We start from the raw sequence: 13,720 nt of genomic DNA, 5'->3' as shown, positions 1-13,720 counted from the left end.
GCAGGTGGCGGGGGGACAATAGCGGCCCCCGCACCCCCGGCCCCGCCGCACGGCAGGTGCGGGGCCGCGCCGCAATCGCCCCGTCGGCGGACGGGGCCGCGGCGTCTCTCCCGGGCTCCCCGCACGGCCGGGGGCCGCAGCTTCACCCCAACCCCGCAGCAGGGACCGGGGGGTGTCCCGGGAGGGGTTCAGCCCCGATTCCCTCCTCTCTGTCCCGCTCTGGTGGAGATTTCGTTGATTTTCGGCTGCCCGGGCAGGTCGATCCCCTGAGCTACCGAAAACCGCTCCCCGCCGCCGTCTCTAGGACCGCTTTACCTGTGGGTCTCCAGGGGAACGGACCCAGGACCCTCCAGCCATTTCTCCCTCACCTCCCTCTTCCTCTGCCGGGACCCTCTGGCATTTCGGGGAGGGTTTCGGGGGCGTCCCGTCGCCTTCCGAGCGCCGCGTAGGGCAGCCGACCCCCGCACCCGCCCGTCTCCCCGGCAGCCGCTCCGTTGGCACGGCGGCTTTGGCGAAGGCCGGGGGCGTCCCCCGTCCCCTCGGGCCCAGACCCTGCCGTCGCCGGGCTGAGCCCCAGCCCCGACGGGGCGCGCAGTCGGTCGCGGTCCCCGAGCCCCGCTGGCTGCCGTGCGGCCAAGGGCCCTTCTACCCTTCCCCAGGCTCCTCTCCTCCAGGCTCGGCTCCGGCCCTGAGCTCTCCCTTCTATTCCCATCCCAAATTTCCCGAGGGCGAGGGGTACCCGCTCTGCTCCCTATCCTCCAGCATCCCCCGGCCCGGAGGGGATGCTCGGCCTCCCCCCGCCCCAGCCCGGGAGATGAGACGGGCAGCTCCCCCCAATTCAGCCCCTCAGCGAAAACACACAGTGTGGAGGGAGGAAGGCTGAGGCTGAGGCCACTTCTCTCCAAAACATGTCCTCTTGATGCGCTTTATTTACCTCCTCTTGTCCCAAAGCAGCCCACACCCCCTTCCCTCTCTCTCAGTATCTCCAACAATTTATTTTGTCTCATTAAATTTAATTAAGAACGGAGTAGGTGTTCCATATTTAATAAAAAAAAAAAAAAAAGGCAAAAAAAAAATAAAAATAGAGCAGGGGCATAATAACCTCCAAGAGGACTAAAATAAAGAATTGCTATTCAGATGCGGGCAGCCACAGTGCAATTTTTTATTACTCTTTTTTTTTTTTTTTCAGTGTCTTTTTAAGAGCATCTAAGCACACACACATAAAAAGCTAGAAGGCATGCATTCCGGAGTTATTCCTATGCATATCCCTGCAATAATTTTCCGCTTTCCTTCGATAAAATTGCCAAATAATAATGAATCATTTCATAAATAATGGGTTTAGAAGCTTATCAGGGCAGGCGGGCCACTGCTGGGGTTTTATCTCTCTCGGCCACATTGCAGTAGTGTTCCGCTCTCCATACTAAATAGGAAACTGGACGTGATGTGGAATTAGAGCCTCCCCAGCTGAAGCCACCCAACACTTACTACAAATATAGCCGCGATGCGTAGGCCACAAAATGGCTCCACTCACTTTTCCCAATGAAAAGCAAATGGTGAGTAGAGAGGAATCCGGCCCCGCAGCGGCTTGGGGGCGGTGGGTTGGGGTTTTGGGGGGGTCCGGGAGGCAGCCAGGGGTGCTTGGGGGGGTTCTGCCCCATGGAAGAGGCAGGCGAAGGGGGAAAAAAAACCCACCCAAGTCTTTTCCGCGGTTGGATTTTAATCTTTTTTTTTTTTTTTTTTTCTTCTTTGATGAGGGGTGGGTGAGGAAGAGAACACGCTTTCGCCTTTGAAAATGTGGGGTGCGCTTCCCCCCCCCCTCCCCATTTCCCCCGGGACCCCCGGGGTGCGGCAGCGAGGGGTCGGGTGGGACTGGCGGCGGGCGGGAGGGGAGAGCGCCCACCGGGCCCGGCTTCTCTCCGGTGGGGGGGGACACACCAGGACGCGGCCCGGCCGACGGCCAGGGCCTATTCGCTTGTCCCCCGAGGGGGGGGGACGACCTTCCCCCCATATACCGCTCCCCCCCGCCCCGGGGTAATTCCCCTACAAAGGGCCGGCGGGAGAGGTGCGTTTCTGGGCTGGAAATTTCCTGCCCATCCGCGGCTGGAAAACAAAAGGATTTTACGGAGAAGAAACCAGCGGGCAGGGAATTAATGTCGTGTGTGTGTGTGTGTCCCCTTGCTTATTTTTCTAAACGAAATCACCCTCAAATGAAGGCAAAAAGCTGCGGGTATTTTTTTGCGGTTTTGTGTATTTCGTTTTTAACGAAAGCGGGAGGAGACGCCATCGGGATTATTTCATTTTTTTATGAAGGGGAAAAGCTTATTTTTCGTGATTTCGTTGGCGGGGGAGGGAAACCGGCCTCGCCTTCCTGTTGATCCGCGGCGGGGAGCGGGCTCACCCCGCCGGCGGCCCGGCCCCGGCCGTCGCGGCACCTCGCCGGGGGGGGGGGGGGGAGCTCCGCCGGTAACTGGCCCCTTTTAGGAATTAAATTTACCCCTTTAGGAATTAAATTTTCCAGTCGGGCGTAGGAGAAACGCCGCCGCCGTTATTTGCGAGCCCATCGGGAGAAAAACAACTCCGTCTCCGGCCCCGTCTGGGATTTCCTCCCGGGGAGACCGGGCTTGCAATGTGTCCAAAAAACCGCCCAATTCGCCCCAAATATAGGGCTTTTTTTTTTTTTTTAATATATTTTCACACCTTTTTTTTTAAAAAAAAAAAATCTATTTATATTTTCTGCGCCAGGCCGTGGCCCCGTGTGCGAGGCGGCGACTCCCGACTGCGCGGCGGGGACACGGAGGGGGGGGGCACAAGGGGGTGGCCGGCTGTCCCCTATAACAGGGGCCGCCTCGGGGTGCCGTCCCCTCTTTTCCTCTCCCCTGCGCCCATCTCTCCACCGATCTCTGGCAATCCGGGCCCACGAGATCCACCCTCTCCTCTTTTTTTCTCTCCCCCCCCCCCCCTCCCCCCCCCTTCTCTTCCTCCCAGGATTTAGCAGTTTTATCCCGATGCGGGTGTCCTTCCTCTCTGTAAAGTCGTAAGTACCTTGAGGTGGGAGGAGTAAATTCAGCCTGACACTGAGAGCGCTTTTGTTGAAACAGGAGAGACTTGCGGTGTCCCTACTTAAATATGACACATGTGAGTAATCTCTTCCTATACAATATGGGAATAGGCAATTATATTTTTCTTTCTAGAGGGCTGGCGGGGAGGGGGCTGGAGGGACGGCAGAGAACTTGTGCTTTAGGTTGGGTGGTTTGTTGCTTGGTTGTTGTTTTGTTTTATTTTTTTTTTTTTTCCCGAGCGAGATGGTGAGATATGACCCTCCCCCCCCCCCCCCCAAAAAAAAAGGTTTTCTTTCGCAATTCAGCCCAGCAGAAACGAAAAAAAAAATAAAAAATTAAAAATGACACAAGGCAAAGGAGCGAGAAGGATGGGGAGGAGAGCGGGGGGCGGCAGCTCCCTGCTCCGCGAAACCCCTTATTTACAGGGGGGGAAAAAAACCCCAAACCGACCGAGGCGGGAGGTGGGAGAATCAGCGTGGCAGTAATAGCGATATCGCTGCCTGCCCTCGGCACGAGGTGCCCTGTCGCGACAGGGTTCGTTCTGTGGGAGAAGGGGGACAATGTGCGGCCGCGGATGGAGCTGCCGGGCCCCTTCCTCCTTCCTGCGGTAGCGAATGCGCGGGGGGATCGACTCCGTTATGGGCTGCTTTAACCCCCTCTCTCCCCGTAAAAGTGGCTTCAGGTATATTTCGCTATTTAAAAAATAATAATAATTAAAAAAAAATTAAAAATGGGAGGAGAGGCGATCGCCCACGAGGCTGAGGCCGCTGCCCTCAGGCCGGGCTGCGATGGGGCTGGCTCCGCGGGGCGGCAAACACCGCCGGGGTCCCCCAAACGGCGAGAAATCCCTCAAACGAGGGGGCGACCCGAGCCTCCTCCCGCCGGGCCGTAATTTGGCCGCATAATTTCACACCGGGCCACCGCGGCGCGCCGGGTGGTGGCCCAGTGTCTCCCGCTGCATCAACCGCCTTGATGGGTGGCAGCCCTCCGCGTCCGGCCGCGGAAATCACCGCGGGGCGGGGTTGAGGTAGGGGGTCCGGCCCGGCCGCCCCCTGCGCGGCGCGTCGTGCGGAACCGGGGCGCTGCCCGACGTCAAAAGCGCCGCACCGATCCGCGGTGCTCCGTGACGTCAAGGCGGGGCCGGGGCGCTCCGTGACGTCACGGTGTCGTGGGCCCCGCGGACCCCCCGCCCCCCCCCCCCGGCACCTCTCGCACCGTCAAACTCGAATTGATTTGGGGTGGTTAGTGCCTCCCCCTGTTTCCCCCCATTTCTCGCCGGCGAAGCTCGAAGCCCGAAACGCTCCCCCCCCCCCGCCCCCGTCGGGGCGGTGCCCGGGGCGGCGGTACTCCCCCCCTCCTCCCCCCCCGCACCCCCCCCCTAAACCGGGGCCGCCCCCTCACGGCTGCTTCTCTCCGCAGGACGATGGACAGGCCTCCCGCCCCGCCGCCCCCCAGTGACCCCCGCGATGCCCGGCCCCCCCGGCGGCACGACTCGGAAACGGAGACCACGAGCGAGCCGGAGAGCAGCCGCGGGGGCATGGAGGCGCCGGCCGACCCCCAGCTGCTGCTCAACGGGGCGGCCAAGGAGGCGGGCCGGCCCTCCCCCGGGCCCCCCGCCGCCCCCGTCCCCGTCATCGAGCTGGTGCGCCGGGGGGGCTCCCTGGACATAAAAAGCCGGGAGGCGGCGGGGGAGGCGATGCAGAGAGCGCCGGGCGCCGAGCCGTGCCGCGCCGCCGAAGCCGCCTGCGAGGCCCGCATGGTGCAGCTGAGCCCCCCCGCGCTCCCGCTGCAGCCCCCCGGCAGGGCCATGCTCTACAACCTGGGCCAGCCGCTGGCCACCATCAACAGGTCCGTGTCTCCCCCACCCCATCCCCGGCCGGGCTCCCCGAGGGGAGCCCCGCTCGGTTGCGGGGCTCGGTGGCGGGGAGGGAGGGAGGAAGGGAGGGGGGCGACAGCAGCATCGTCCCTTCCTCCGCTCGGGGCTTAGTCATGGCGGGTTTGCATGCAACTTTGCAAAGGAAGAAAGGGGGGGAAAAATAACCCGAAACGAAAACTCGAAATTATTATTTCCTAGAAAAATAATAATAATTAAAAAAAAAAATAATAATTCACGGTAGAAATGTCCCGGGCAGAGCAAAGTGGTCCGTCGGTAAACGCGGCACTTGTCGAGAGCTGGTTTAGACCCTGGGAGCTCCCCGGGCTCCGATGAGCCCCGCAAAGGAGCGCAAGGGGCAGAAAACGCTCTGGCGGGGGCAGAGGGCGGCCCCCCTGTGCGGGGACGGTGCCCCCCGCTGCCCTCTCTTCTCCGGGGGGAGGCTGCGGGACGGACTCGGCCGGGCTGGGGGGGGGGATGTGGGGGGCAGAAAGCTGCGAGGAGGGGGCTGGTTTTTGCCCGGGAGCCGCTAGCCCCGCTGTCCCGCTCCGCCCGCATCCCCCAGCACACGCAGGGCTGACGTCCCTCGGTGCGTGTCGCCGGGCGGCCGCGTGTCGTGTCGCCGCACGACCCCGGGCTCCGCTTCGTGAGCCGTGAGCTCCCTCCGAGGTCACGGAGCTGCTCGGTTTCTCACCGGCCCACGGGAGCCTCCCCCCGCCCCGCGGGGGCCGTGGCGTGCCGGGAGGATGCCGGTGTGTCCTCACGGCCTCTCTCTGCCTTCTCGTTTGCAGCGGGTTTTTCGGCGAACCGGATTCCTTCTCCATGTACGGCAGCAACCGGGTGAAGAGGAGACCCTCTCCCTACGAGATGGAGATCACCGACGGTGAGAGCGTTTGGCCCCTGCGCTGGCTCTTGGCGGGGGGGGGGCTCCCCAGCTGCTGAAAGGGGCAAGTTGCTGCAGGGTGCCACATGCTGGGATTAAAAACCCCAAATCGTAAAGGACAAATAGGATGCCCGAGGTGGCGGGGTGGCTCCCCCCGACCCCTGGTTAAGGCTCTGTCCCGACTAATGACCGGCAGCCTGCTCGGTGGATTTGCTTTCTCCCAGCAAAGCAGTTCAGCGTATGGTTAATTACATCCCTGTTCTGCAAATTGCTTAAAGATTAAATCCGAAGGAAGCCGCTGAATTTAAGTCCCCGTTGAAGTGCCGAGGCTGGATCAGGGCCATCGCAGTGACACGCTGTGTTTGCAAACCCTTTCAGCCGAGGCGACGTTGGTAAGGCAGACCGCAGCCTTGGGCAGAAAGATCCCACCCGCCTTTTAAACTGCTTAAGGACAAAGAGTGAAACCCGATTTAAGGTCTGCAGGGTTGCAGTGGGATTGTGGCCGTCCCTTTGCCGCCGGTCCCTTTGCCAGCTTCTCCGCACCTTGATTCAGTGCGTATCCACCCCCCTGCTGCAGCCCGGCCTGGAGAAGTGCCCCGTGTCTGCAGAGCCTGGTGGGGAGGGTGACAGCCCGGTGTCCGAGCGGAGACCCCAGGCGCGGGGATCCCTGTCGGACCGGCAGGATAATATCAAAGAAAGGAAAGGCAGAGAGAAGGCAGGGCAGGATCCCGCTGCCCGTTCCCAGGCTGCTGGTGTGGGAACGGCTTTCACGTGGAAGCCTGACACGTTTATCTGGAATTAACAGCCCGTACAAACGAGATCCAGTGAAAAGTGTTTCCTCTTTAGCAATTGTAAACGCCGTATTTCAGTCGCCAGACAACTCATTTTCCTTCTTTCTAGCTGTAGCTGTCCCCGTCCTTCTACCCGGCTAAGCTAAAATCAGATCAAATCGTAATCCACGTCGCTCTAAAATAATACGCTACGAAACGACGGGCTCAGGGCGTTATCTGCCTTCATCAGTCCGTCTCTCCCCGCTCTCCACCCTCCTCCGTCTGCCCGGTCCCTTCAGCCCGCAGCCCCCCGGGGGCAGGGGTTGTCTCAGCCCCCGGCACAAGAAGGTCTTTTTGTCTGGATTTGGGTTCAGAGGTTTAGCGGCTGCGGTGAAAGTCCATCAAATCACGGTGTCTGACTACAGCTTTCGACTTGCTGCTAAATTACATACTAAGGATTACAGAGATACTTGGTTGTAACCAAGTTTTTGGATATGTGCTGTAAAGCAGGTGTATACATCGGACCCAATCCTGCGGGTTCTGGCTCATGTGAATTTCCAAGACTAGTTTCAAAAATTTTTTTGGGGGAAAATAGGTACCAGACGATGCTGTCTAAACGGGAGCAATTTGTAGGGATGTGCATCCCATGCTGAGGCATCTGTGCCGTCTGCTGGGCTTTGCTTGTCGTTCTGAGCATCGCTCCTGTGGGTCCTCAGCCCTTGGAAGGTGCAGAAAGGTAGAAGGGTCTTGCCGGGTGCTTGGTGTTTGGTTTCCTCTGAAGGGAGTGAGTGGTGTCTTTTTGCAATTATTTCTTTATCCATTTTGGGGAAAGTTTGGTGCACTGAATATCTTCTTAAAAAATAGATATAAGTGGAGATGTTAAAAAAAAATATGTAAAAAAGCACCTGCAAGGATATTCTGTAGCTTTGTAGCTTCGGAAGCTCATCTTTTTACTAGTTTTCCTCAGACTTCTAATTTACAATTAAAAAAACCCAGAAAGCATCAGTCAATCAATTGGAAGAAAATCCAGGCAAAAATTCTCAGCCAACTGCTTGAATTAATTGAGGCAAATTTCTCTATGAGAAATAAATATCTTCTATTATAACACAGCTATGGGGCATTTAAAATTTCTCCATTGCTTGACACGTTTTGGCCAAAGCCTGATCTCTTCCTAGAAGATATGTTTAATTCGCTTGGTGCAGGAACCAAAAATCTGAGTGGTGTCAGAATTTGTGTGATATTGTGGAGCTGGATTTGGGTGCCCCCGGATGAAGATGAACAGGTCTCTTTTCTCATTTCAAAATTTTAGGAACAGGTGCCTCTTAGTCAGCAACTTTCAGTGAACAGAGACGCGTGGTTGAAGCCTGTGAAGACTGGAAGTCTCTTGAGATTTTTTGGAAAATAAATAGCACCCAAGTTTGGGTTTTTTTTTTTTTTTCCTCATAATCTTATGGAAGTAAAAAGATTTAAGCTCCATCTCTTTCTAAATTTAAGGCTCATGGCTTTGTTTGCTCTGGAGAGAGCACTGAAGTGTTGAAACTGTTTTATTATTGTAGCAAGTTATAGCACCTTCTCTGCTGCCTTATTAGCAGTGCTGGGCAGCTCGGTGCTGTTGAGGTCCCCTTAGTCCCCAACACCTTCCCCATGACCCCATGGCACAGTGGGCTGTGCACATCAGGGACAAGAAACCTTCCCTTTCCATGCGCTCTTGCACATTAATTCATACAAAGGGAATTTACGTGCTGTCTGGGAGTGGAAAATGGGCTTTATTAAAGCATCAGACCAAGATCTTGGAGGTTGGAGATGAGTTTCTCACTCTGACATCCCCCATCTCATCCCCAGGGGCTCTTTGCGATTCTGGGGACTCCTTGCTCCTGAGCACGCTGTGAGAAGTGAGTTGTGTGGCTGCTCACACGCTGGAGAAGCCGGTAGCTTTAATCTGGCTGCTTGGGAGCGTGTCCCTATGCAAACCCTGTGATGGGGGGTGTTGCGTGTGACAGGCTGCACCAAAGGGTCTCGGTTTCCCCTGAGGGGAGGAAAGTGTGATGGTGTTTAATCAGCTGAAACGTGGGATTCCTCTTCTCACATTGTGCTAGGTGGGACCTGTCAAGGTGCAGCCTGACTAGGATTCCTCTAGAATCACATCTGGTTGCCTGCTCTGCCACAGTCAAAGCAGCCTGGAGTTTTGCTTTCTAAGAAAAATGTTTAAATGCCCCTCAGGTTGCTGGTTTCACTGGGTGATGGCACAGCTATGGCTTAAACCGCTCATCACAGCCAGGGACTTGCTCCCACCAGGAGGGAGTAGTTAGGCAAGTGTCTCAGAGTGGGGCTACAGGGGAGAGATGGTGCAGATGGGAATATCCACAGCCTGTCCTTTGGGGTGGACACTCACCCCTTTCACTCACCCATCTGATATCTGCAAGTCTTTGCTTCATACTTTGTAATGATTTTCACTGTATGTGATGCTTCCTATCCTATAGGGGTTTCTTCCATGGTTATTCTCCCAGAATTTCATGAGATTGCTATGTACTTCCACCGTTGGTATCTCGTGGGGATGAGGATGGAAAGGATGTAATAATAAAAGCATCTTGTGGTAGCGTCTCCTTACATGAACTGGTTCCTACAGACCCAAGGACCTGCAGTCCTGATTTACAGTGTTGCTACTCCTGTAGCACAGTACTTTTGGGTAGATGTGCTTTTGGGTCTCCCCTAGTGCTAAGATCATGTCTCACTTGTGCCAACAGGAGTTACCCTGATGATCTGAAAGGAGAATTGCCACCTTTTGTACATCTGTCCTGTGTAACATGCCCCGTCAGGACTATGGCTGTAAAATTACAGGGATTTAACTGGAGTTCACGTGTAACTGAGCCAAATGCACACCTCTAGCAATTTAGAGTCCCTTCTCCCGTCACTGTCAGATGGGGAGGTTTTGCCATGACATGCCGAGGGAGCAGGCGGTCCTCGGGTCAGCTGTGAAACTGCTTCATCCTCCACCCGTGACCACCCTTCCAGCAAGGACACTGCTTTCACTCTGTGGGTGGCATTGCTACCTGTCCTCATTACTGCGGGGTGAATCCCACCACCTCATTTCATACAAACCAGCCAGAAGGCTGGTGGCAATCCTGTGGTCTCTATCAACTCTGGATCCCGCGGGCATCAGGGAAGATCTCTGGATCTTAGAGTTGGCAAAGCCTCTGCTCAGGCTTATTTTCTGCTGTCCTAATGGTATGTCCTTAAGATGCTTTTGGGATAGAAAATAAAACCAGCTTGCAACCTAACCTTCTAATAGGACCTTTGTTGCTGAGATACACTAAAAATAGAGCAGCCTTCTGCACGTGTGTCATGGCCTAAGCCTGTCTCCTTGGAGAGGTAAATTTAGGCATCTCAGGAGACATCTAAAAAGACACAACTCCATTTTTCCCTTCCACTGGGTTGAACAGAAATCATGTCTACCTCAGCTCATCAGGGTAGCTTCCAGGTAGCTGGAGACTGCTGTTTCACTGCCTTGATGACGTCACTAAAATAAATCAGTTAGTTTGGGGAACGGTGACCTATTCACCAAAGTAATAAATGCCCTGTTGCGCCCTGCTTCTAACTCCGCGTGGTTGCAATTGCAGGTCCTCATACGAAAGTGGTTCGTCGCATTTTTACCAATAGCCGGGAGAGGTGGAGACAGCAGAACGTCAACGGAGCCTTCGCGGAGCTTCGCAAGCTCATCCCCACCCACCCGCCCGACAAAAAACTGAGCAAGAACGAGATTTTGCGCCTGGCTATGAAATACATCAACTTCCTGGCCAAGCTGCTCAACGACCAGGAGGAAGAAGGAAACCAAAGGGGCAAAGTGAACAAAGACTCTGGGATAGTCCAGGAAGACCTCCTGCAGGACATGTTGTCTCCTAACTCTAGCTGTGGAAGTTCTTTAGACGGAGCGGCGAGCCCGGACAGCTTCACAGAAGAGCACGAAACACTAGATTCGAAGCACACGCGGAGCCTGCACCATGCCATCCTCCCCGTAGAAGGCAACGCGCAGCGGTGATGACCTTCCGCATCGCTCCCGAAGCACCAAGGGGGAGGTGAGACCCGAGCCTGAGGATGCTGGAACTTGTGCCCGTGGGATTTGTGACTCTGCCTTTCCGCGGGGGCTCAGGCTCCCCGTTCTCCCCAGCCCGGGATGGAGCGGCCGGCACGTTGGCCGAGGACAAGACCAAACCAGATGGATGTTCGGCGTTTAGGTACGTGATCGTACAAAGAAGAAAAGCCTTGAAGTCATCTTCATTGTACATACTGCTCGTGATGTGACTCTGTGGAGGGGCAGGACACGTGGCCAGCACCTCTCCAGCATTTAGAGGGTTTTCAGACCGTTTGGTGACTGTTGCTTTTTAAACAGTCACCTGGTTGAGACATGAAACTCCTCTTTCGCTGCTGGTGGAGGCCACTGATGCTTTCCAGCTCTACGTGGCGCTGGAGACTGCTGAAACCTGCTAATGCTGCAGCATTTCTCCAGCCTGTGGCATATACAACTGGTCTGAGCAGGAGCTGGGGCCACGTCTTCCTGTTGTCTGAGAGATTTTGACTGTATCTTTTTAAAGAGGTGAAAAAATACCCTCAGCAAATGAACTATTAAAAGGATTAAGACTTCTTCTTTCTCTCTCCCTTTTTTTTTTCCTTTTCTTTTCTTTTTTTTTTTTTTTCCCCCTTTCTTCCTTTCCCTTCTGCCTAACTTTGGATTGTTTGGGGTTGTTGTATTTATGACATGGGATTACTTCTGTTTAACGCTGTCATGCAGTATCCACTGAAAGAAAAGGTACATAGGTGTTTTCTGCCACCCTCCCAGTCCCTGATTTTTCTGCTGGTAACGCTCAGCGGGTGAGTTCCAAGCCTGTTGCATTCTCCTAGAGTTTTCCCAGTGGTTTCCATAGGGCCAGAGCTTCTCTCAAGGAAGACAAATTTCAGGGTTGTAAGGGGAAAAAAATAATTTACTAGCGAAGCATCCCCTTGGACTGGGGGATTTTTAAACTCAAAAAGCAACAAAGAGGCAAAAGGAGTCAATGATGCATCAACAGTGCGTGTGTACATAGAGTATAAAAGGGTTTTAATGGTATGCTTTGAATTTTTTGGTTTTATTGTGTGAAAATGGTGGTGGTTCAGCTATGCCAGTGCCCACAGGCTGGACTCCAGGTGCTGGAATCAATCCGGCATTAGGAGGGTTCTTGCCTGCCCAAGGCTAATAGGAGCCCCCAGCATCTCCAGATCTTGGGGGGAGGCACTAAAAGCAGTAGTGGGATTGGCCTCCGTTCCCGAGCGCTTGAATTGCTGCAGAATTTATGGCCGTGACTGAGCCGATCCTCTGATCCCTGCCGCCTCCTGGGAGAGCATTTGGGAAATAAGGACTGGGGAGCAGGAGGCTGCTGCTGGGAGCTGAGGATGGCATCATGCCATGACTGCTGCATCAGGCCCATCTCTCACCCACCACGTGATGCCTGGTGGAGCGATTCCCCCAAGCCCATCCTTTCCTTCTGCAGAGACATCAAGGCACAGAAATCTCCACCATGCTACAGTAAAAAAAAAAAAAAAAAAAAAAAAAACCACCCACAAACATCCTTTGGAAGGGAAAAAGTCCTTCAAGAGGGGACACCTTCCACGGCACTCATTCCTTTTCAAGGGTGCTGAGGTACAAGGACACACAGAGGATTTGGGCGGGCATCTGCAAGCCCCTCTGGGCTTAACTCAGAGCCCCATCGTTTCCATCCCCGCTTGGTTTTAACGCCTCTTTGTAAATAGTAGGTGGGAGGCCGGCACATGGGTTGGCACATTTGGTTGAAATAGTTGCCAGAGAAGGAGTCCTGGACTGAGCAAGGGTGTCCAGCAAAGACCCGAAGCCACCAACCTCCCTCATCTTAAATTGGGGAAAAAGAGGAGAATTCCTTCCTAGGTCCAGATCGCCTGTGCATGGGTGGTTGTTTTTTTTTTTTTAAAGAGGTTACCCACAGGGCTGGGCCAGGGAAGAGGCAACGACGGGTGATGGAGTGATGCTGAGGAAGAGGTTTGGGCTGCTCCCGGCGCCAGGGGTAGGAGAAGCGGGTGGCGGGGGCTGGCAGGGAGGGTCCTCCAGGAAGGGAGAGGGATGCTGTCACACAGGTAAAGCTGTTCTTGGTTTTCAGCATTCAAAATAACCCTGGGGTACAGGTGGTGTGTGTGGGGGTGTTGTACACCCTTTTTATTAAACTATCGCAGGAAAAAGTCAACAACACTTGGAAATTCCTCATTCCCCACATTTTTTAATTTTTTAAATCTTTTTCGGTAGCTGAACAGTTGGGAAATGGTACAAACCATGGTGGCACCCCTCCAACAACCCACGCACACACGTGCCTGCTCGTAGCCCTGAGCAGAGCGCACCGTAGGTCTCCTGGGGTATGTACAGTTGTACTTTAATTGTGATTTGAATGGTACATTTCCTCTGCCCACCTCTCCTCCTGCCTGCTTCATCTCTCGCTGTGTGGACCATCGCCCCCTGTTTCTGTTGGAAACAGCACTTTGGGGCAATGTTGTACCATGTGAGTGAGTTCCTGCCTGATGATTTTTGGGTTTTTCAGTCCCTTCCCTTTCTCTGCCACCCTCCCCTTGGATTTCTGCATTTTTTCTGCAGAAACGAAGTAACCAGACCTGGTACCCTGAATCTCAACCCACTGTGGATGTGCTATTTAGAAAACACATTTGTTGTAATGTGTGTGTATATATAAATATATATATATAATGAATATATCAAGAATATTTCTAAATAAAGTTTTACAAAGCAGCCTCCACTTGCTGTCTCCCTCTCTCCTGCCTCATCGCTTGGATCCATCGCCACTTCACTATTACATTCTTGGGAATTGTGGGATGAGCGTGCCAGGATGGTCCATCCCCAGCCATCAAAAGCCATCAACAGGCAGCAAAAACCTTGCAAAAGGATCTAATCGTATTTTTTTCTTGCTTGGTTCATGCCGTCCAGCCTGGGCTGGGCTTTTGCAGAGAGAGCAAGCGGGAGGAAGAGCGCGCGGGGCCAGCAGGAAGGAAGATGGGCGGTGAAGCAATCCCCCCACCGCAGGCAAGCGTTACCAGCCGCCACCATGTTACCCCCATCACATTATTTGTA

The 13,720-nt window shown here is 54.6% G+C and overlaps 1 protein-coding gene across 2 annotated transcripts; it reads left to right on the top strand.

The window, feature by feature from the left end:
* Positions 1 to 1,483: 1,483 nt before the first annotated feature.
* On the top strand, positions 1,484 to 12,144 carry TAL1 (TAL bHLH transcription factor 1, erythroid differentiation factor). Of its 2 annotated transcripts, none has more exons than XM_074152351.1 (4): positions 1,484 to 1,553; positions 4,479 to 4,907; positions 5,724 to 5,815; positions 10,203 to 12,138. In XM_074152351.1, the coding sequence occupies exons 1-4, from the start codon at positions 1,540 to 1,542 to the stop codon at positions 10,619 to 10,621; spliced, it is 954 nt and encodes a 317-aa protein (XP_074008452.1). In that variant the 5' UTR covers positions 1,484 to 1,539; the 3' UTR covers positions 10,622 to 12,138. The 2 variants fall into 2 exon arrangements, with proteins under 2 accessions (XP_074008452.1, XP_074008453.1); XM_074152352.1 differs by lacking the exon at positions 1,484 to 1,553 and adding an exon at positions 2,986 to 3,135 and having other exon boundaries at positions 10,203 to 12,144.
* Positions 12,145 to 13,720: the final 1,576 nt, after the last annotated feature.

This window comes from Numenius arquata, chromosome 8, assembly GCF_964106895.1.
Source record: "Numenius arquata chromosome 8, bNumArq3.hap1.1, whole genome shotgun sequence".
NCBI lineage: Eukaryota > Metazoa > Chordata > Aves > Charadriiformes > Scolopacidae > Numenius > Numenius arquata.
This window is presented reverse-complemented; position numbering and strand designations above follow the sequence as displayed.

What these genes read in the sequence shown, in the direction of transcription:
- TAL1 (XM_074152351.1), top strand. An exon ending in CCGCTGGCCACCATCAACAG is followed by an intron (nt 4,908 to 5,723) that starts GTCCGTGTCTCC and finishes TCTCGTTTGCAG; the next exon opens with CGGGTTTTTCGGCGAACCGG. An exon ending in CGAGATGGAGATCACCGACG is followed by an intron (nt 5,816 to 10,202) that starts GTGAGAGCGTTT and finishes TTGCAATTGCAG; the next exon opens with GTCCTCATACGAAAGTGGTT.